The sequence below is a fragment of the Pezoporus occidentalis genome, unplaced genomic scaffold (genome assembly GCF_034315485.1).
Source record: "Pezoporus occidentalis ecotype Australia unplaced genomic scaffold, CSIRO_AGI_Poc_V1 ctg99, whole genome shotgun sequence".
Taxonomy (NCBI): Eukaryota; Metazoa; Chordata; class Aves; order Psittaciformes; family Psittacidae; genus Pezoporus; species Pezoporus occidentalis.
The window spans coordinates 695,107-717,760 of NW_026916358.1; the positions used below are offsets into that span (position 1 = coordinate 695,107).

At 38.8% G+C, this 22,654-nt stretch overlaps 1 protein-coding gene across 5 annotated transcripts; it reads left to right on the top strand.

Annotated features, from left to right (window-relative positions):
• The first annotated feature begins 294 nt into the window (after positions 1-294).
• UPF3A (UPF3A regulator of nonsense mediated mRNA decay) lies at positions 295-22,588 on the top strand. Of its 5 annotated transcripts, none has more exons than XM_062607011.1 (10): positions 295-584; positions 2,536-2,642; positions 9,525-9,631; positions 11,404-11,502; positions 11,585-11,695; positions 14,991-15,046; positions 15,138-15,296; positions 17,093-17,253; positions 19,670-19,744; positions 22,040-22,588. In XM_062607011.1, the coding sequence occupies exons 1-10, from the start codon at positions 378-380 to the stop codon at positions 22,383-22,385; spliced, it is 1,428 nt and encodes a 475-aa protein (XP_062462995.1). In that variant the 5' UTR covers positions 295-377; the 3' UTR covers positions 22,386-22,588. The 5 variants fall into 5 exon arrangements, 4 of the variants coding, with proteins under 4 accessions (XP_062462995.1, XP_062462996.1, XP_062462997.1 ...); XM_062607012.1 differs by having other exon boundaries at positions 19,670-19,908; positions 22,040-22,250; XM_062607013.1 differs by lacking the exon at positions 9,525-9,631 and having other exon boundaries at positions 492-584; positions 19,670-19,964; positions 22,040-22,355.
• Positions 22,589-22,654: the final 66 nt, after the last annotated feature.

Here is a 22,654-nt window from a genome sequence, read left to right on the forward strand (position 1 = left end):
ATTGACAGAATAGTTTAAAAGATTGATAAAATTTACTATTCCTTCCAGTTATGACCTGATGGTATGACAGCTCAGATCTCCATGACAAGAGAGAAATGGGCAAATTTAACTGTCCTTTCCCCCACGGGCACAGTGGGGTGCATGAAACCGCCTTTCCCCAGCAGCCGGGAGGATGCGGATGAAGACACCAACGGCAGCGGCACGCCCCTCTCACAGCCTCGACCGCCGACCGGGTAGGGCAGCGGAGCCCCGCTCGCCCCCAGTGAAGCCTCGCGAGATTCCCCCTTGCTACCGGCCGGTTCTCGCGAGGTTTCCGCTCGGCTGCGGGCGGTAGCGGGGTCTCCGTGCGGTCGGAGCGGGAGTCCGGGCCGGGGTTCATGAGGGGTGGCGGCCGCGAGAAGTGGTCCATGGACATCCCGCTGCGGCGGGACTCTCCGCGTCGCGACACAGAGGCTCCGCCAAACCAGCTGCCGCCGCCAGCGCCACCTTCCCCGCCCTCCCCGCTGCTGCCGCCGCCGCCGCCGCCGCTGCTTCACCCGGCGCCGGGTAGACAGCGAGATGAGAAAAAAACGGCTCTGAGCAAAGTGAGGGGGCGCGGGCGCAGCTCCGGGCGGGCGGAGGGACCGGGGCGGTGCGGGGAGGGGGGGGGCGGTGCCGGGGCTCGCCCGGGGTGGGGAGGGAGGCGGGAGCGGAGCGTCTGCGGTGGGAGATCCCGCAGGACCAGAGGAAGTTTGCAGCGGGGAGCACGGCGCAGGTAGGCCTCATTCGACAGAGCGAGGCTTAATTTCAGGAGATTCAGATGTTTAAACGGATGTTGGCTCGTCTGAAGAATGAGGGTGCCTGTTAATTCAGGTGTTCGAGATCCCCGGCAGCGTTCCTCGTCGCCTTTAGCGCTTCAGAAATCGAGATTGGCACTTGCTGTAGCAAAGCAGCGTCTGCATGGACCAGAGCACTTCTCTCGCCTTTGCTTTATTCTAGCACTTTTCAAAGAATGCGTTGCATAGAGTAGTACGAGATTAGATTTATTCTCGTTTTCTAAATTGAAAAACTGAAAATCACCATAGCGTAAAAGTTGAGTTAAACCCAGGTATTGCTGGGAAATGGAAATAGATTGCCTGAAGCTTGATGGCCATTTTACTGATGTCTGTGCTGCCATCGTTGTGTCCCAAAGGTTTTCATTTAGTTTGCTGGCCTTTATTACTGGCCATTTTACCTGAATGTGGTGGGTTGACTTAATGCCTGTCAGATCCCTAGCCAGCCGCTCCTTCATGCCTTCCTCAGCAGGTCAGGGGAAGAAAATAAGATTAGAAAAACACATGGGTTAAGGTAGAAGCAGAGGGATGATTTACAGAGTGTTGTCACGGGCATAACAGATGTAACTTGAAGAAAATTTATTTTATTGCTAAGTAAAAGAAAAGAAATCAAAGATTAAAACACCTTCTGGCCTCTTCCTTCCCAGGCTTTCCCTCCCCTGCCCCCAGGCAGTGCAGGAGGGTGGGGAATGAGGGTTGTAGATAGAACATAACAGCTCCTTTCTGCTGCCCCTTCCTTCTCACACCCATTCCCTGCTCCACCGTGAGGCCCCTGCCATGGGATACAGTCTTTCATGAACTGCTCCAGCGGGGGTCCCTGCCACCCGCTGCAGTTGTTCATGAGCTGCTGCAGCATGTGTCTTCTCCATGGGCTGCAGTCTTTCAGGATAAGCCTTCTTCAGCTTGGGTTCCTTCTCTGTGGGCCACAGGTCCTGCCAGAAAACATGCTCTTGCACGGGTTCTCACAGGCTGAAACTCCCTTCAGGGCATGACCACCTGCTGTGGCATGGGGTTCTCCACGGGCTGCAAGTGGATATCTGCTCTACTGTGGACCTCCGTGGGCTGCAGGGGGTCCTCACCATGGTAATCTCAGGGCACCTGGAGCACCTTCTCCCCTCCCTCATTTAGTTTGATGTCTGCAAGGCCATTTCTTGTGCTTTTTCCCCTTACTCCTCTGCTGCTGTGCAGCCTTTTCTGTCCCATCTAAAATACTTTTTCCAGAGATGCCACTGTCTTGGCAGAAGCTGAGCTGTGCCCTGTGGTGGGTCCACTGGAACCTTCTGTGTCCAGCACAGGCTAGCCCCAGTTTCTCCTCACAAAGACCACCCTGGAGCCCCTGCTGCCAGAACCTGGACACATAAACCTAATACACAAAGCTAGTGTTGTAATAAAGGACTTAAAAGTTAGTTTAAGAGGTGCTATAAATGGTATACTGATGCTGTGTTGTCAGTATGTATTTCTTTTTTTTTGGTCATCTGTTAAATATTTTGTTACTGGTTAAATTACAGTGGTTCTCAAGCTCTTCATCAGAATAGTTCAGTTACCCTACAGTTTTACAGCCTTAGCAGAAACTGAGATAGGGAAATTGTTCCACCTGTCAGCAAGTCCAAGGTAAATTACTATTCAGGGAACAGTTTTTAAGGAGGAGTCACATGATTTGTTTAGTCTCTTTCTACAGTATTTAGATCAAAGATAAATCTCCTTTTTTCTTTTATATGTGCAGGTAGTTATTCGACGCCTTCCTCCTTGTCTAACTAAGGAGCAGCTGGAGGAACAGCTACATCCTCTCCCTGCCCATGATTATTTTGAGTTTTGCACTGCTGATCCCAGGTGAGGATGAGCTGTTTATATAGGTTTTCAGGTGCTTAAAGCCAAATTAAGGTATTTTGGACATACCGAATCACCTGGTTTTCCCTTTTTGTTAGTTCTGTTAGGTTACTTAAAATATTTCTGAAAAGCTGGCTACATATGCAGAGGCAGTGCTTCCTGCCTTTTTCTTTTACACTGGTGATTTTTAAACCAGAATATTTCTGTATATGAATAGGGCATAATTTGGTTAGAAACCCTGACGTCTCTTTTAACCTTCATTGGTAAAATGCAACAGGCTGTTTTATCGGCTGTGAGAAAGATTCAACCTAGGGCAGACATCACGCAATTCTTTTCATGAGTGCCATTTCAGCTTAATTTCTTTGTTTGCTTACTTGTTTGTGTATTTATTTTATGTGGTTTTCAAATAATTCAGTTTTATTCATTTTTGTCTCATGCAAAACTAAAATAAAATTGCTGCTATATTTATGTATTCAGTATCACCATAGTAAAATATAATTCCCTTTCAAACAACACAATTTCCAGAAGAGAAGGAACTTAACCACTGAAATGAACAAAATACCCTGTGTGCTACATCTACATGTGTTCTGGAAAACTGATCCTCCTTGCCCTTCTTAGCCTTAGCGTGCACTGAATCACCCTCCACTGGCACAAGATTCTTTCGATTGATGAGAGGGATCTTGGGTGTTTATTGCTAACCAACTTTTAAAGGTAGGGGTGACCCCACCCAGAGCAGATAGCCTTTCCTGTGTAGGGATTTGCTTGTGACCAATTTTGCTTAGAACAGTCTGGTTCCTGGGTTGATTTTGTTTGAAAAGGTGCTGCCATTTCTTGCCACCACTATGTTATTAGGTGGTTAAGTCTGACTAGATAATCTGTCAAAGTCAGTTCCACAGTCAGAAAGAAACATGTCTTACTTAGTGAATCTTTATGGCAGTTGTGTGACCTACAAAGTTACACCAATGCACAGAAACAAAATAGTTGGGGCTTCAGATTTCCTGGTAGAACCACAAAGGATACACTGTTAGGAAAGAGAAGCATTTAGTATGATTGAAAGTCTTCGTAGTTACATTTTTCTTCTGAGGTTTGTCGACTGTACTTCCAGATGAGTCACTTTAATGCTTCTGTCCCAGCTGTTCATTTCATATGGGGAAAATATGAAAGGCAAAGCAAAATTTCTCTGAAGAAGAGCATCTCTCTGTCCTGAGTGTGTTTGGCTACACAAATGCCAGAAAACAGTTTAAAAGATTACAGTTTTCGAGAACAGTTGTTGGCATAGGAATTTAGGGAGTCAGCCATTGTAGAAAAGAGAAGGCACTGACAACAGCTGTCTGTATGAAGTTTCCTTTTCTCTCTGCTTTTATGTCGCAAGATTTTTTTGAGTATCAAAAATCTTACTGCCTACTTACTTAATTGCGCCCGTGTCAGGTTACTGATGAAACTGTTTTTTTCTCTCATGCTATGTTGTCATGTACTTTCATATAGCTAGGGGCAGAATGTATGTACGTATAAAAAAGCCTGTTGGATTGCTTGTATTACACAGTAGTTTATTCTGGTAGAGGGATGAGGACATGCTTAAAACAGTAGAAAAATTCATTTGCCTTGAAAAGCAGATCTTGGTGATTAAAAGTATAGAGTCTGGAGAAAATAAAGCTGTATTTCTTATATGGTTTTACTACCTGACTTCAAGCAAAGAATATACATGTTTAATTTTTTTTAACAGTGGAATCTTATATATGTGTTACTTGGATTTTCAGTTTCCTTTAGTCTTGTGTATGAGCCCTATGATAAAAGAATGATCTGGGAGAAGAATGTTCTCTCTCTCCTGAGTTTTGGATTCATGTTCTCTTCTGCCTTCAAAAATCTAAACTTTCTACAAAAAAAGTGTTTTCATATAAGTTTGAACTTTTCAGCATGAACTGCTTAATATTTTTTCATCTTCTTAAAAATTATACTTTCATACAAAAGGTGTGGTTTTTCAGAATGGGTTAATCTGTCAAGGTTTGTGTGGCTGCAACTTCTTTTATCAAACGACACAGTTTCAATAGGCATTTAGTTGTGGTTCTGCAGAGTATTGGCTTGAGTGGTTACTTGTTCTTTGACTGGCCCAGGATCACTTTGCCCCCTTTGTTTGAATGCTGATGCACAGCCTTGTGCATCTGTTTATGATTTAACTCTTTACATGTTCATACACTCAAGAATATAAAGTCAACTTTTAGAAATTGTAATTTAGAGACAAGATTAATCCACTGAGTCTTAGTCTTCTCTTATCCATTGGAGAACTCTTTTCTGAGTATAATGCATTGTGTTGCAGTATGCTGTTCACAGAATTTCAGAAGACTCTAGATGTGTTTTCACACCATTTCAGCTGACAGGAAGAGCTACAGCACAAGGTGGACATGTTCTCTCTACAGTGTCCTCTGGTTTTCACTGATGAGCTTTTTTCTAGATTGTGTACCATGTGCATAGTGGCAACCAATCCAGGGAATGCAGTGATAATGAAAAAAAGAGACGATTAAAAGCAAATTTCATGTTATCAAGTAAGAATGATTTGGAGAAGCTACTCAGTGAAGAGGATCTATTTGTTGGAAAGAGAAGAGGGCCTGCAAATGTTTTGATGTGGGAGCAGACAGATTTGCTGTATTGTCTCAGTGTAACCCTGTCATGTGAAACTCTGGATAACAGAATTTTCTAATAGCTCCTGCAGATTTCTGAGGAATACAGACTTGGTTTTTGTTTTGATGTTTGGTTGCATTTTGGTTTTTGTGTTGGTTTTGTTTGCTTGTTGGTTTGTTTTTTTTCTCAGAACACCTTGTTAAACCATGCAGCCCCTTGCCAGCAGCTGATGCCAGAAATTACGGAGGTTGAAAATGGTTCAGGAGCAGTTAGGCACTTACTTATGAAAGCCGATTGAACACAAGGAAAAAGTTCTGTATTACGAAGTCCACAGACTGCAAGTAACTGAAATGATATACTAGGTGAAGTGTCAGTGTACAGTTTCTCCTTTTTAACAAGCTACTTGTAAGCATCATCCACTTGTTGCTGCTGGAAAGAGAACTAGAGAGGTCTTGAGTATAATTGTTCCTACATTCTTATTTCCAAGGTCATTTCACCTAGAGAACAAACCAAAAAAGACACGTATATCAACTCCAGTTTATCTGTTTTTGCAGTTTAAAGGTTATCTTTAAGTTTACAGTGTCTTATTAGAGGCAAGCTGTAAATTTTTTAAGGTTTCATTTGATAAAGCAATGTCATTAATGTATCACACTTTCTCAGTTATATCTATTTCAGTAAAATCAATTCAGAAAGCAACTTGCATTGTGTTTTGTTCATTCTTTTAGATCCATCTGATTCACTGCATTACATTTACTCTCTCTTGTATATTGACATCAAAGTGCAAATAAAACACTGATTCTATGACCTTTAGGGGTGATTGTTGGATAGACACACTCTCCATAGCTGATAATAAAGATTCTGCCTTCCTGACAGTCTATCTTGTTCTCAGACTCCAAATGTTAACTTTTTTTTTTTTTCCCAGATACTTTTTTTTTTTTTTTTGTCTGCATGTAAATATTTCTGAATCTTTTAAAACTTGAGTCAAGCAATTGAGTTCTGGCCCTGCAGGATTTGGGTCATCCCTTGGTACTGGTGCTGATGCTGAGTGCTAGGACTCATTAATAGTGTTGTGAGGTAAAAGTAATGGGATCTGAACAGGAGCTTTGTTTACATGAAGGCCAGTCAAATAGTCAATGCCATGCCACGTATCACAGACAATGATAAAGCTCCTTGCAGACAGCACTCCTTTTCCTTCCGTAACTTCTTCCCAAAGTTTTGCTCAGGGTTATTGTAGGCAAATAGCATTAACACTGTAGGATGGCACCCGGAACCTGCAGCACTGAAGGGGCAGCATTTTTAGATCTTCAAGGGAACCACCACTACTAAGTTCTGGATGGAATGAGTGACAGTCTGTCATCACAACTGATGCTGCTTTGCTGGGCAAATTGTGCTCACTTTTAAAAAGGAAAGACTAATTTAAAATTGTTCCAGTTCCATCAGCTGTGTGAGTGACCACAGAAGGTGAGAGACAAGCATGAAGGCCAGTGGATTTTAGCTTGGTATGACAATGTAGATGATAAATCACTCATTTGATCAGAACTTACTATGTAATATAAAAATGGATGAAGGAGTTTATTTAACACTCCAAATTTACACATGGAGATCTATACATGTATATGTCTATATACACCACGATTGATAAATAGATAAGTATTTTTACTAAGATGTGATGGCTGGTTTTATAGTTTACGTGTTGCTATTTATATTATAAATACCTATTTAAAATGGCTTTTGTGTATACCAAGCTTTTTACACAGTTGTGTTAAAACTTATTTTGTAGAAGCAAACTATTAGAATGTGTTTGTTACTAAAATTGTCATAAAAATAAGGGCTTAAAGAGATAATAATGTTATGGAAACCCATGTAACCTAAAAGATTGAATATCCTTTAATGTACAGCAAAAACCGAATAAACTGTGTTGTACTGGAGAAGTGTATACAGTCAAACCCATCTGTGTTATTGCCATCAGATTGCTCTAAGTGATATCCCAGAGTACCAACATCACATGCAGTGCATCTATCCAAACCATGATACGAATGGAAAGCAGCATTATAAACAGCAAACATGGCAAAATAAAACCAGCTGCCTGATTATAACTGCACAACCTCAAACCACATTCAAATCCTGAATGAAATTCGTGCTCCTTGAAAAAAGGAGGAGGCACACACAGCCCAGCAGCCCTTTTGTGGGACTTGGCTGGAAGGAAAACTGAAGAGCAAAAGCTGTGTTTTATCCAGAACACAAAGTACATGAGTAGAGCAGGAGTGTTTCTTTGTAGGAGAGGGTATTAGCCACAGAGTGCCTGTGGCCCTGTGAAGCCCCGTTCATTCTTTGCTGTGAGCCACACTGGTGAGTCCTCCATGGATAGAAGGTAAAATCCAGAGAGGGGAGCAGCACTTGGAAGTCAGATGTCCGAAACATGGAATAAGAGACAGTATTTAATATGCAAGCCAGTGCCAAGCATTCAGTCTGCTAGATTTAGTAGTTTCCCATTTCAAGAGTGACTTTTATGCATTTTTTTTTTTTAGGCACACTGCACATTGCTGGGTCAGAAGTCTAAGACAGGGGTCTGAAACACTCAGTGATCAGGCTTTAATACACTAAGCACCCTGACAGCTAACTTGGACTCATATGAGAACCAACTTTTTTTTGCTTTGCATCTTGGTGGTAACTGCAGCCACTCTTGAGATACCTTGTGTTGCATATGCAGACTGGAGATTTGCACATCTGATCCCAGAGAATTCTGAACAGTTTGCAGAACCCCATGACAAAGCACAGCCACGTGCATCTATGCTCACTTAGTCAAGCTGTCAAAGGGTGCTTTCAAGTGGCCCATAGCTGCGTGGCACTAGTGTAGGCTGGGTGGATGAAGGAGCATGCCATGCCTGCAGTGTCTGATTTGTGTCAGGAGCATAGACCCAGCCATGCCCTAGCAGGCATTTTTGTGGGTATCTGCTTACACTATTATGCTATTCCCATCCTAGAATATAAAAATATGAAGAGTATATATAGATGAAATAGCTCTTCCTTAGAAGACATCCTCTGCATGCTGTACAAACACTCCATAGCTGGTATTTGCAGCTAAATGAAAATTAAATGAAAAAAAAAGTACCTAGGTGTTTTTGTTTAACACATTCCTCCTGGCTACAATATCAAACATAAAATTGGAAATCTCCTCTGAAACAGCAATGGGATTGAAATGAAGTTGCAACTATGTGTGTTTATTGTCTCCTGCTGCTGGTCTTCAGTTTGTCTGAAGACTGGCCATGTTCATATGAGCATAGGGTGTTAAAGTTAGAGGCTTGTGTTGAGGTGTGTTCAAAAACCTGGCATAATACAAAGCCATCACAGAATTCACTGAACATAGTTCAAGCCAAACTTCGCTGTATCACAGTTGCTGGGGTTTAAAACATATACATGCCATGATTCACAATAACTTAGCTGATGTGTGATAATTCATTAAATTATATGAAATCAGTTTCACTGATGGTGTGCCAACCCTGAGGTTTTTATTAGGCACATTAAACGTTTACCCTTAGAGTGAGGTCTCTGCCAATAAATTCTGGAAGAATCAGAATTAGTTTAGGTAAGTACCTGTTGTTTTGCTAGAAATGCTTTGGATTTTCACAGTAATTGTTCTTCACATCTAGACTTTTCATATCTATTGATATAGGCGTATGTCAGATTGAGTTTATTTATTTGTATGTAATTCAGTGGATTATTTTGCCAATTATTGGGTTATTTAATCTTTCTTAAAGGTGGAAATCTCTTTAAATACAGTGACAGCATGGCAACTGCCCTTTCACTAGGAGCTTTTACTTGCTTTCTCCTGTTTCAGTGACAAAACACTTCCTTAGCATGATCAAGAAGTTCCCCAAAAGGACTTCTGTTATTCCTGTTTCTTAAATCATTAAATATGAGATTTAAAATTAAATTAAATATGATTAATTTTATAATCATATATTAAATGTGATCCTGCGCAATGGAAGCATATGCTCCGCAATTCAGGGAGACAAAGTAAACTAGAAGTATTAGTTTCAGTTCGGAATAAATTTCACAGTTGCATCTGGGAACCCAGTTGTTCAGTTGCTTTTTGTTTTATATACATACATATATATATAAAATTAGATTTGTATATGTAAAGGCTTCAGTATGCATGTTTAAGGTAGCTGTTTCTCAAAGAAGATGAAAATTGCAGTGTGATCTACTTTCTTAGTAGTTCTGAACAGAATCGTAAATAACAGAAAATAAAATTTTTTCTTGTTGCAGCCTTTATCCTCATCTCTACTCAAGAGCATACATTAACTTTAGAAATCCTGAGGACATCCTTCTTTTTAGAGATCGCTTTGATGGCTATGTCTTCATTGATAATAAAGGTTGGACTATTTGTAAGACGTTAAGTGCGTGTATACATACACTATTATAGAACTTTCATTTGCTTCCTTTTTGCTAGTTATGTCTTTTTTCCTCGATAAACAGCTAATTACCTAAACATATATTAAAATCTAGCACTTGAGCAATGGTGAAGTGCAAAATATATTTGACATGCAATCTTGCTTGTCTGTGTGATGTGCATGCTTTATCTGCATTCTTATACCTTAAACAATATGCTGTCAGCATCTTACTAAGATCCTTATGTGAACTTCACAATGCATTACAACAGTAACTGAACACATTGCAAGCATGAATCATTACATCTGCAGTGTACTTCTGTGGGATAAATTTGTGCCACTTATTCCCATTTTGAAAAAGCAAGACGAAGACTTCATAATTTTGGTTGCCCACTTTGAGGTATGTACAGCCTGATGATTTAGCACATTTGCAGGGATCTAGAACAAGATCGACAAAATTGGTTGCCATTTTTAGAACATTCAGTCTGCAAAAGTTTACTCAATAGTAAGGAAAAACTGTAATGTAGGTATGGATAAATCCAGGTCTCTTAACAGTACCATGAATGAAACTGCCATAGCCAAGAAATGGCATTTTCCCTTTAGCAGTTCCTTGCCTCCTTCATGCATACCTTCTGTAAAAAAAAAGCATGGATTGTATGAAACAGAAGTAAGCACGTGGGTTTCTTTTGTAGACATTGTCTACTCTGTACACACAGTGTGTGATTCCCAGATTTCAAATTCTGTGTGTTTTAGATGAATTAGAAAGAAACTATGATTCTGCCAAGACTTCACTTTTCCCAAATTGAGCACATTCTTCAGTGTTACGCTTTACTGAATCCAGGATATTCTGTATATTACAAAACTGAGCATGGACACAGCTGGCCAATTCAGCATGATTGATTGTGCAAATAAAGAGCACAGGTTTTGATTAAATATGCCCTCTGGTGAGGCTTCTGTCAGTATTGCATTTATGAGGCTAAAATTAAAACAAGGATTACCAGCTTCAATAAGGTTAACAAATGTTCTAACAGATTTAAGCCTGGTTTTCAGTGGACTTCAGCAAATTATAATCTTGGACCTGCTGCAAGTGGAAACCAGTCAAAATTCAAAAGTTACACACAGTTCTGACTCCAGTCTAAAGAAGAATCCAGTGTTTTAAGGCAGAATTAAAAACAGAATCCATGCCAGTAAACACAGTCAAGAAGTTGTGTAGTCCATCATAAACAGAAAGAAATGAAGTTTCACACAATTTTACATGTTGAGTTTTACAGTTATGGTTCTGAAAGAAGGTGGTATGTTTTATTATTGCATATCACCCAGCATTTATTTACTTTTTAAGCTTTTTGGCAGCAAAACTTTACAGAAACAACTCAATTCTTTCAGATTCATATCTCAGCAGTATTTACCACTTGTCAGGCTGAGATTTTATGTAAGTTTTTCTAATCAATGAAGAATTAAAAATGAATTATAAATGGTAATGCAAGAAATTTATTGTGCAGCAGTAGACATTATTTTGAAAGTTTTTGTTAGCATGTCCAAAACTATTCAATGTTGCTATATATAATTAAAATACAAATGTATTTTGGTTTGAATCTAAAATAATTTTATTAGAAGTTTGGATGGGATTGTAGAAGCATTCACCTTTGATTAGTTAGGTGAATTAGACTGCCCAACACAAGTTTCAAGACTTGAAAATCTTACTTGAATATGGGGAAAGTGTTTACCTCTCACAAAATTAAGCACTGATCTCCTTTAAGGTTTGGAGTATCCTGCAGTGGTTGAATTTGCTCCATTCCAGAAGATTTCAAAAAAGAAGCTGAAGAAGAAAGATGCTAAAGCCGGGAGCATCGAAGACGGTAAACATATTTTCTAGGTGTCCAGTGGATTCCATTTCTGTGATGCCCTGCGAAGTATTAATCAAAAAATTTTTCTTCACAGATCCAGAATATAGGAAATTTTTAGAGAGTTATTGTGCTGATGAAGAGAAAATCTGTGCCAATCCTGAGATTCTTTTGGGAGAGATTGAGGCCAAAACAAGGGAACTCATTGGTCTGTTTTCTTGATTTTCCTTACTATTGAGAATTTCAAGTATCTTATTTTTATATCTTTATTATATTGCCTGCAAGAGCTGACCTGCTCAGTCTAACAGACTGGGACTATCGCAGTTAAATTTTTGTTATCCAGCCAAGTTGTGGCAGGAAACACCCTACCTATTAAGTCTCTATGCATGGAATCATTTGACTACTGGAAGTTTTGCATGCACAGTAGCTTGAGAAATAGGTCCTTAATAATTCTGAATGTTCTCAGATGTATTAAAAGGTGGAAGATTTATTTTTAAAAGCTAAAATAGCTGATTATTTAACAATTGATCATTGGTACTAGCTGCTTTTATTGAGAAACATGGAAAGATCCCTGTTCTCATGGTCAAGATTCTGCAAAAGCTTTGAAAGTAAGGCAACACCTTGTTTTATGTATGCATGCAGCATGAGTTTCACAGTGTTGGGGGGAATCTTTAGTACGAGCAACATTGAAATCTTCAGTGCTATTATGCAGCTTTCAGGATGACATGGAATAGTGATGTGCTGTATCTGTAAGTGACAATGTGCAGTACACTTAGTCTTTCCCTAGGTATGACAATTGAATAGGAAGAAAAAACAACCTTCAGTATTATTTTTTTACAGTGTAAAAGTAGCCACCTCTTTTGATTAGAATCATAAGAACAGAATCATAGAATCACTTAGGTTGGAAAAGACCCTTAAGATCATTAAGTGCAACCATTAACCTAGCGCTGTAAGTCAACCACTGAAACATGACCCTAAGTGCCACATAAAACATCTTTTAACTGCCTCCAGGGATGGTGACTCCACCTTCCCTGGGCAGCAAGTTTCAGTGCTCAACAGCCCTTTTGGTGAAGAAATTTTTCCCAGTATCCAGTCTAAACCTCCTGTACCATAGCTTCAAGCTGTTTCACCACTTGTTGCTGTTGTTTGAGTGTTGCCTGGAGAGTTTTGGAATTAAATTTAGAGGAAATTTAAAAGTAAGACGTGTGGACATTTAAATAATCCTGTTATCAGTAGAACTTGTTTGTTACAGTTCTAGATAGGGAAGTTCCATAACAATTTTTATTTGCTCCAAATCTTCCCTAGTATTTGACAGCAGAGTAAAAGCAGTCAAAATTTTCCAAGAAGTTTACAATTCACAGAAAGTTTGCAGTTAATTACAAGAAAGATTTATAAACTTAAAAATATCAGCAAAAATGATTAGTCATGAGAGTTGCAGATTTCTGAATAAGAATGTTGGGTGAAGGCAGCTTTACATTAGGAGTATTCATTTTTTGTTTCTGTTAAATCATGGGATACCAAATTAGTTATTTTTTCTGCTCTTCAAAACTATGGCTATTCTAGCAGTATAAAACTTCAGTGGATAGCAAATTTATAGCAGAATTATGGGAAGGATTAGTTGTATGTCCAGTTGTAAAGGTGTTAACTCCTACTGAAGTCAATGACAGATATGCTCAGGACTTTGTTGGCAGAATTGGGCCTCACATTCTCAAGATCTTTCCAGGTAGTGTTACTGCAAACCAGCATGTTTCATGCATCATGTTAGATACATTAGCTCATCAGTTTTTGCATGACAGAGAGAGATACAGCAGTTTTTCTTTGTGACAAGATGAAAATAAGCTCATTCTTCTGGCTTTTTTGTAGAGAGCAGGATTAAGTATGAAAGTCACTGCTGACAGAGGTCCTCATTTTGTAATTTATTTTATTTTAAAATTTCTTAAATATTTTAGGAAAGACCTGTTAAACCTGTTAGATTTTTATTTGGAATAAGGCTCATAAATAAGATGGGTAAAAGTCAGGTTTGAGAAACATTCTTTTTTGCCCTCCTCTTCTGACAGTACTTATCACACCGCCTCTCTCCCTTGAATTTACAGTTGTAATTTCTGAGTAAACCTTTTGCACCACAGCCTTAGTCATGGCTGGGGTTGTTCAGGACTCCCAGTGCAGCTTATCCTTTCCCCAGGCCCTCCAATTACAATTTGTGATCACTTTCATCATGTAAAAGTGCCCAGAAGCAGACCCTGCTCAAACAGGAGAACTTAATGGAGCTGGAGAGAGAGGAGCAGAGATGAAGGTCTTGAGGGCCTGGTAGGGAAGGTTTTGGTTGTTGCTTTTGACCATTGAGATTTTCTAAAAATAAATACTGAGTCCTTTCAAACCTTCTCATTCATAAATGTGTAACAAGGTTTTATCATTAATGAATGGGTTGCTCTCAGAATATTCACACTTTCAAGAGAAAAACACTTAGGTGTTTTGGAATGAATTGTGTCTACATTTTAGCTATGCCATTTCAAATCTATTGAAACTTTTTTTTATTATTATTATTTCTTCCTTTTTTATTTTTATTTTTTTCCCAAATCCTGCCATGCATTTCAGTTGTGAAATTTTCTTCAGGTTTGAGGAAGAATCCTATGCATAACTGTAGAGCAACTCCTAGTAGTAAGCATTTTTTGTAACTCTATCCTGGGACATCTTAAGACTGACAAAATTTGTTGTGACTAACAACAGCTGTAAATCATGAATGCTATACATGACACAGAATTTGTTGATGTTCTCTGAGTATTTGTAGCATTTGGGGATGGTTCAGGCAGGTGACTTAGGCTGGATTTCAGAGTGCGGAGACAGCTCTGTAACATAAGACTAGCTGTGTGATCCAGCAGATGAGGCATTTGATTTGCTATTTGGGAAGCCAGAGTTTTACTGAATCTGCTGATACTTTGCTGTGTTACTGGAACAAACCATTTCTCTCTTATTCATCCTGTTTTCCCCTAGAGAGGTGAAGGCTAAATGGTAGTTCAGTGGAAATGTTGTATGAGAACGAAAATGCTTCCTTCATGATGTACTTTGAAACCTGGGATTGAAAAGTGCTGTGTGAGATTACATGGGCTACATATGAACAGCAATATAGCTGGGTTTTGATGTACAAAATGAAAAGGTAGGAACAGATTCTGAACACATTTATTTCCTTTTTGGTGAAATAACTGTTTGGTGAGCAAGAGAAAAAAAAAAAGCCCATTATCTTGAACTGAAAAGATATGAGTTTTACTTAAACATTAAATAATGATGCAACTTATCTCTGTTGCTTCTAACCCTAAGAGCAAAAAAGCAACAGCATGTTTCTAAAGCAGAATGATAGGAATGCCTTCAAAAATATGTAAAACAAATAGGTTTATTAATTATTTAGCTCCCTTGCAGGTCAAGCTAATAAAAAAGGGGTTAGTACTAAAGTAATGAGTACATTTTTTAGGAGTTGAACACTACATCACAAATTTTTTGTGTTTTAGCTAGAAGAACAACACCCCTTTTGGAATATATTAAAAATAGAAAATTAGAAAAGCAGGTACGTTCAGACTTTTGCCTGAAGTTCAACATTTATGTTTCACATGGTTTTCTGTTGGACAATTCAAAGTTAATCATTTTAAACTCTTCAGAGAATACGAGAAGAGAAAAGAGAAGAACGAAGGCGGAGAGAACTGGAGAAGAAACGTCTGCGGGAGGAAGAGAAAAGGAAGCGCAGAGAAGAAGAAAGACGTAAAAGAAAGGAAGTGGAGAAGCAGAAGAAAATCTCTGAAAAAGAAATAAGGATCAAGGTACCTTTATGAAAACATAATGTTCTTCTGTTGAAATTATCCAGAACTTCCTTTGCTATGTCACTGTTTAATTTAGTGTGCTTCAGTATAGTGTGGAGATACCAGGCCCGTTCTGACTGGAAGGGAAAGTAACATAGGACTTTAAGTAACATTGTTTGAAAGTGGAGCTGATTGCCTTAGGTATCAGTTACTAGTACTATCAGTTACTAAGTAACTATCAGTTACTTAGATACCAGCCTATAAAGTGCTGATGCAGTCATGGCCGGTAACTCAGATATCTTTATACAGCGCTGCTGCTTTCTGTGCTGACATAACCTGACATACACAAATTGTTCTGTGCCAGCATGTAGGAAGATTATTGCAAATATGGCTTTAATACTTCATGTCATGTAAATCTTCCTCTAGCCATATCTGCAGAGAGTTTTTAGTGTTTATGCTCAGAACTTACGTATTTTAATAGCATGCTTTAACCAAGTTATAACAAAGTCTTTCTAATTTCAGGCTGCGCTGCCTTAATAACAGTCTAAATGGACGTGGTTTTAATGGTTTCACTTAGGCAGGTGTATTTTGTGCTGTTAACTCTGGACATTTAAAACCTTATTTGTATAAGATGACATAGATACAGCCTATTCATCTGAACTAAATTTTGTGGTATTAGAAAAGCTTTATAGGCTGTTTTGAAGAGGAAAATTGGTGTTAGAGGCTGTAGCTTAATGCAAGGACACACAGACTCACTCCAGATCTCGTGTTGAGAAGCCACAGACCTATTTCTTTTTTCTTCTGGATAACAGTTTCCTTCACCTAAATGTATAAAAATAGTTCTGAAGGCAAATTAGAGCTTTTTCATATCTGGGCATAAGAAACCACTCTAGAAGTTCAGAAGAAAGAGACTTACTCCTTCAAATATATTCCTCAAAGTGATTGTCCAAAACCCCCCAGTATTTATGATGTATCTGTGGTAACCTTGAAAGCTAGCTCTATCTCTGACAGAAGAGGAAAATGTTACCAGAGGGAAATATTAGAGAACTTCTAAATATCAGAGAAGAATAACCTGTGCTCATTTCAGAAGAACTGGTGAAATGAAAAGGCTCATGAGGAGCTCTGCTTATTCCTGCTATGTTAAGAGATATGGTCCTTCTGTAAAGATTATTCCTATAATGCTAGATATGCTCAAGCCCTGTGTGGGTTATTTGTCAGGAAATGAAGAGGCTTCTTGAAAATCTTTCTCTCCAAGGTGAAAATATAATGCAGTCTTTTCTTCTTATGTGATATTTTCCTCAGTCTGTATTGCTGTCAAGGTGTATTTATACTAAGGACATACTTCTGTATGCCAGTCTATCCAAAGTAGTTCACATGACACATATTTTATATATAGGATTTCAAGAAGTGAAGTATTAATACTGATCTCTTTGTAGTATGGTAGAAGTTCTACTTCTTATTTAATTAACAGTAACATTGAGCTCTATTATCCGATTTCTAAGAAATCAAAGACCATATTAATGTCTTTATATATAAAAGTCAGGAGAGAGTAGATAAGTGCTTTCTGCAGTATTCTCAGCATATTTAAAAGTGTGCAGTTGAATGCCTGGTAATGACTTTCATTCCTCAGCAAAAGTAAACTGCCATTTTTAAATAACTTTAAATTTCATAAATAAATAAAACTTTGTAAAATACATTCCTATCATTTAAATATTTTCAATCTTAATATGCCACCAATATATTTAATACATTCTTAAAATGTCTGCTACAACAGAGGAGAGTAATTTTACATCATAATGTAAATAAATATCTCTTAGCTTCTCAAGAAGCCTGAAAAAGGAGATGAACTGGCCAGTGAAAAGCACAAAGAAAAAGGCGAAGAAGCTGACATTGAGGAAAACAAATGGGAAAAATCACCTGGATCTGGGAGTATAAGATCCAAGTCTTTGGAGGGTTCACTAAAAGACCTTAAGGAAAAGTAAGTAATATTTCTCTTTTAGGCTTCACTTTACATCCTAAATGCTTTCATCTCAAGGCTTCAAGAGGATATAACTGATGCACTGACTGGTGTTTTGTCAGCAAAGAGCTGGTTTCATTCTGTGTGTGACCAAATCTCTCACTGTCCTTTTTGTAAAAGGCTTTTAGTAACAGCTTGCTGACCTGATGGCAGTATTAGTGGATGCAATTTTTTTCTTGTGAAATGTTTTGAAATCCCAGATTGGAAGGATTTCTGCATGAAATGAACTCAGAGTTTCATTGTTATTTCACCTGTTCCCCATCAGGTAAGGCCTTCCTTCTATTACTGATGTCAGACTAAATTAGCTAAGATGCCTTACTTTCCCAGGTGCAAACCAGTATCCTTTTGACTGTGCAGGTACAGTAAGTACTACCTTGTCTCTCCAAGGCCTCATTTCATCATGATTATTAGTGGATGTGATTAGGTTGCAAACTGTGAGCTATTTCACCTGGCTCAAGAATTAAAATTGAAACTATTTTTGTCACTGACTCAGAAATCACTTAATAAACTAACTTCCAGCTCTGTGTTCAGAAGACTGAATTACCTGTTTGAAACCGTATCTTAAAGCTCAGTAACAATATTTTTCTACCACAGATTAAAACCTCAGTAGGTATGTGAATGTACATGGACACAGGGGGATTTGAAACTCTACGAAGCAGAAGTATGCTTCTATTCCCTTCCATTAATTTCTGCTTTCTCTTTCTCTGGCTGTGTAACTTTCTCTTGTGTCTCTACTTTGTAGCTGCTTACCTCACTGTTTCCTCTCTTGCCTGCCTGTTTGGTATGACTCAATTTTAGAAATGTACTTTAACCACTGTTGAACTGGAGTTTGTAACCCTGTCACCTGCCCATCTCCAGGTGCATCCATTCCTTCCTCACCCACAGTAACAAGCAGGGGAAGAGAGAGGTACCAGCCAATGCTACAGCAACACATTGAGATGTGTCATCCTGGCTTTTTGGAAGGTTATGCTCTGAGCCTTGCTAGGACTTGGAGTTAGTGTCTAGAATAACCTTTTAAACCTGAAACAAAATAACTTACAGCCACATATCCCTTGAAAGCTAACATAATATTTTATATATATGTATATATATATATGCTACAGGTACAGTATCTCTCTAACTGTGGTTGATTCACATGTCTGTGACAGCTGGGATGTTGCTTCCACTTGGTGAATGTGTTAATACTGACACACGCACAGACTTCTGAGATGCTGAATAATTTACCTGTCATTCAGATTTTGTTGCTGACCTCCAGATTTTGCTGAGATGGGGCCCCTGTCTTGGTGGCCCCAGTAATGCCCAAGTTCATGGCAGCGGCTGACAATTTTCACAATTATATTTTTTTTTTAAAGTGATACAAAAAGATACAATTTTATTGATATGAAACCATTCTAAATGGGAAGCATATCACTATTTGATCACTACACCCTTAGAAAATCACCACTCTCCCTGATTCTGTTGGCTGATTCCCAAAACATGAGCCCACTGTCAAAAGCAACTTACCTGTTTCAATTTTAAGTATTTATCCATATGTAATGTATAAAAAGAAACTGCCTGTGTCTATGCTCCTTTTAAAGTTCAATCTATTCTGTAATCTTTCTTCATTATTTGCAGTTTGGCTGTATGAAAGAAGCACCTGCTTGCTGAACAGGAGCAAAGAAGTGAATGAGAGAGCTGAGAATTGTATCAGACAGGCAGCAGAATGTTGCAGACTAATAATCTTGATAATATAAATCCATTGCAGCATAGCAGAAATTAAGTATTATGTTGTGGTACGGTAATGGTCTTTTGCCTAAATGAAATATGCAAAGGTAGGCTAAATTACTTGGAGTTGTAATAAACAAAATCCTGGAACATAACTATTAATTTCACAAATGCCTTCTGCAGGTTGTAGTGTTGGCGAATAAAAATTCTGTTAAATAGAGACATAAAACTTTAAAAATTGATATATGTTCCTTCAGGCCCTGAATGTTCCCATTCAAGGGTTTACTCATACATGAGTCACCTCAAGAACAGGCCACGAGAGCTAATCATAAAGCATGTGTTTATGTGCAGAGCATTGGGGAACTATTTATGGGATTGCTAGAAAGAATAAAAGTTGAAGAACAGGCCTTCCACAACAGTTGCACAATCATCTAATTTTGCTTGTAAAGCTTTGTCTGCTATTTTGAACTGAATGCATCATCTAGGGCTGGACATACATGAATGCAGGAAAATTGCACCTAACCCCTTTCTAATGAGAAGAAAACAGCCTTTCCATGCAATTGATCTAAACATTGTTGAAGTCAAACGAAGGCTTTGTATCATAATCTTCCGAAGGTTTGGTTTTTGTTCTGTTAAATGCTTGGATTTTCTCTCTTTTTATGCATACTCATAGGTCACAAAATGACAGTGACAAAGAGCAAAGAGATTTGGAGAGAAGATTTCGAGAAAAAGAACCTGAGAGACAAAGGTATCGATTGGATGATGGCAGAAAGCATAGAGCTCACTATGAGTTTGACAAGTTTGTGAGAAGGAATGAAGAAGAGCTGAAGTGGGGGAAAGGATACAATCAAGACAGAGGAAAGAAAGGGAACTACAGCTACAGCTTCACTGTGGAGGCAGTAGACAAACTGGGTAAAGAGGACAAGTGTGATGACATGGCATCCACAAAGGAGCGCATAAGAAATAAGGTTCTTTTATTCATTTAGGATAATCTTTCATTAGTTAAATATGCTTCAAGATCACAGGTTTTACTTTTCAAATTCAGCATGAAGATACTTTTTCAAAAAAAGTAATTCTTTCATTTTCACTCAAACACAGACTTCTTTCTGTTGTTGTCAGAAGACAACAGCAGCTAAAATAAAGTTACAGGTTGCTCATTCATACTTACAATATATAGGGAAGACTGTCTATCTTCCTTTCAACCCTAGCACTTTTAGAATGCTATTCTTGGAAGCCTTGTATTTTACAAGCATATTGAAAAGAGTCATACTCCTGATCTGAATGAAATTTTAAAAAAGTGGCATGCTAGTCTTAAAAATTTACTTGGATTACCCAGCTCGTAAGGGAATTATGGATTGGCTAGGCCTTGCTTGGTAAAGGAACTCTAAGGACTTAAGTAAATAGCTAATTCAGAGACCATTGTGTAGAGAGGGTGAGAATGCACAAATTCTTGAGTTGTGCTAGCTTTCATGCAAACTACAAGGTACTGTGATATGAAAAATCATTTGGACCCTTTACCATAAACTTTCAGTGGGCACTACTTGTCAAGAGGATCCAGCTTTATGCAGCTGTTTGTGATGCAGAAAGATGGATGTCAGACGTTTCATACCATACTACAGAGTACTACCTAGAATAATCTGGTTGTATGGCCCAATAGTGAACCTTGTTATCTGCTCTAAAGAGATGGAGAAACAAAGTGGAGGAAAAAAGACAAAGGTGAAGGAAAAGGAAAGAAAAAGGGAAAATGCATATTGGGAATAAGAAAATGAAAGAACAACAGACTAGAATGACTTCAAATTACGAAGGCAATTGAAAATTAGTATGGTTTGATTTAGAACAGTTTCAGTGCTCTGCCACTGTCTTAAAATACGCTGTTTGAAAGCTCAGGTTTTGGTGAATGGGTTACTTAATAACATTAAGTAAACATTCTTATTTAGGAAAAGACTCCTTTAGCAGAGTTTCTAAACAGTGTGTTTTCGTATTGAAATTTCAAGAATAAAACATACTCTGGTGAAGTTTAGTATAGGATAATTTTCCAGTTGTTACCTGCTAAACTGTTCTGGTTTGCCTTTTTTTTTTTTTATGCTTGTATTTTTCATTCATTTGCAGAGTTGCAAGTGTACAGGCTGTTGTTCTTGATGTTAGTGAAAGTAGCAATATTTTTCAGAGTTTCACCCGTAATACTGTGTTTGATAATTGTCAGCACTGTTTCTCCTTGTTTATGTCCAATCATAGAATCATAGAATGGTTTGGGTTGGAAAGGACCTTAAAATCATCAAGTTCCAACCCCCTGCCATTGGCAGGGGGGCCTCACCCTAGACCATGTTGCCCAAGGTTCTGTCCAACCTGTCTTTGAACACTGCCAGAGATGGAGCGTTCACCACTTCCCTGGGCAACCCATTCCAGTACCTCAGCACCCTCACAGTAAGGAACTTCTTCCTTATATTTAACCTGAACTTCCCCTGTTTAAGTTTTAACCCATTACTCCTTGTCCTGTCGCTACAGCCCCTGATGAAGAGTTGCTCCCCAGCATCCTTGTAGGTCCCCTTCAGATACTGGAAGGCTGCTATGAGGTCTCCACACAGCCTTCTCTTCTCCAGGTTGAACAGCCCCAACTTGCTCAGCCTGTCTTCATATGGGAGGTGCTCCAGTCCCCTGATCATCTTTATAGCCTCCTCTGGACTTGCTCCAACAGTTCCATGTCCTTTTTATGTTGAGGACAGCAGAACTGCACACAATAATCCAAGTGAGGTCTTACGAGTGCAGAGTAGAGGGGCAGGATCATGTATCATAGGATCTTTTAAATTTTACAGCTTTCTTCACTTACTCAAAATGCCTGGCTCCCAAGAATAGCGTTACAAACAAGACAGATATTAAAGACTCAGTCAATTTTCATTACACTCCATTTTTTTTCCTGGGTTTAGGATATGTAAAATGATTTAACACAACATCTGCTTTCTTCACAAACATTCATCACTTAAAATCCCACATATGTATCCTTCAGAGGTTTCTCAGAGTGTTAACCATGCCTCCTTTCTTCCAGGATCGCCCAGCCATGCAGTTATACCAGCCAGGAGCTCGCATTCGAACACATACGGGATGTACAAGTAAAACCTATGACTGCAGTGGGAGACCTTTTGAAGATGCTCTTGATAAAAGCTATGAGGCAGATAATTCAGCTGGAGGGGGTTCTGAGAAGAGTGAAGAACCAGAATAAAACAAACTGGAGGAAAGACTTGTGGAAAGGGATGAACTTAAGATTCAGTGTCACTACACAAAAACCCATGGGGCAGTTCCAGAACTCCACAGGTGATTGCATCAACAAAATCAGCATAGTTCTGCCTCTTACTTTCTGTAGAGTAAATGGAAGAGTGACTGGAAATGTTTAACTCACTGCAAAGGAATATTGTTACTTTTTTACAAAAAGCAGCGCAAACACTATTTGCCTAATTTAAAAGCAGTTCAATATTTTATTAGATTGAAAACCTCTAATACTTTTAGAGAAGTATTTATACAAGATTTTTCAGAAGCTATTCCACCTTTTCAAGCCTAAAGAGATGAAGGGTTGATTTTCATCCATTTGAAATCTGAGGCACCTGTCCTACAAATGCTGGCAGAAGTCAGGGCTGCTGCTGGGTGCTGCAGTAGGACAGAGTGG

Bases quoted from the DNA above. Each gene is read 5' to 3' on its own strand.
- UPF3A (XM_062607011.1), top strand. From the start codon at position 378: ATGAGGGGTGGCGGCCGCGAGAAGTGGTCCATGGACATCCCGCTGCGG. The intron at 11,696-14,990 runs GTCTGTTTTCTT...TTTGTGTTTTAG, and splicing joins CAAAACAAGGGAACTCATTG to CTAGAAGAACAACACCCCTT. The intron at 19,745-22,039 runs GTATCGATTGGA...CCTTTCTTCCAG, and splicing joins AAAGAACCTGAGAGACAAAG to GATCGCCCAGCCATGCAGTT.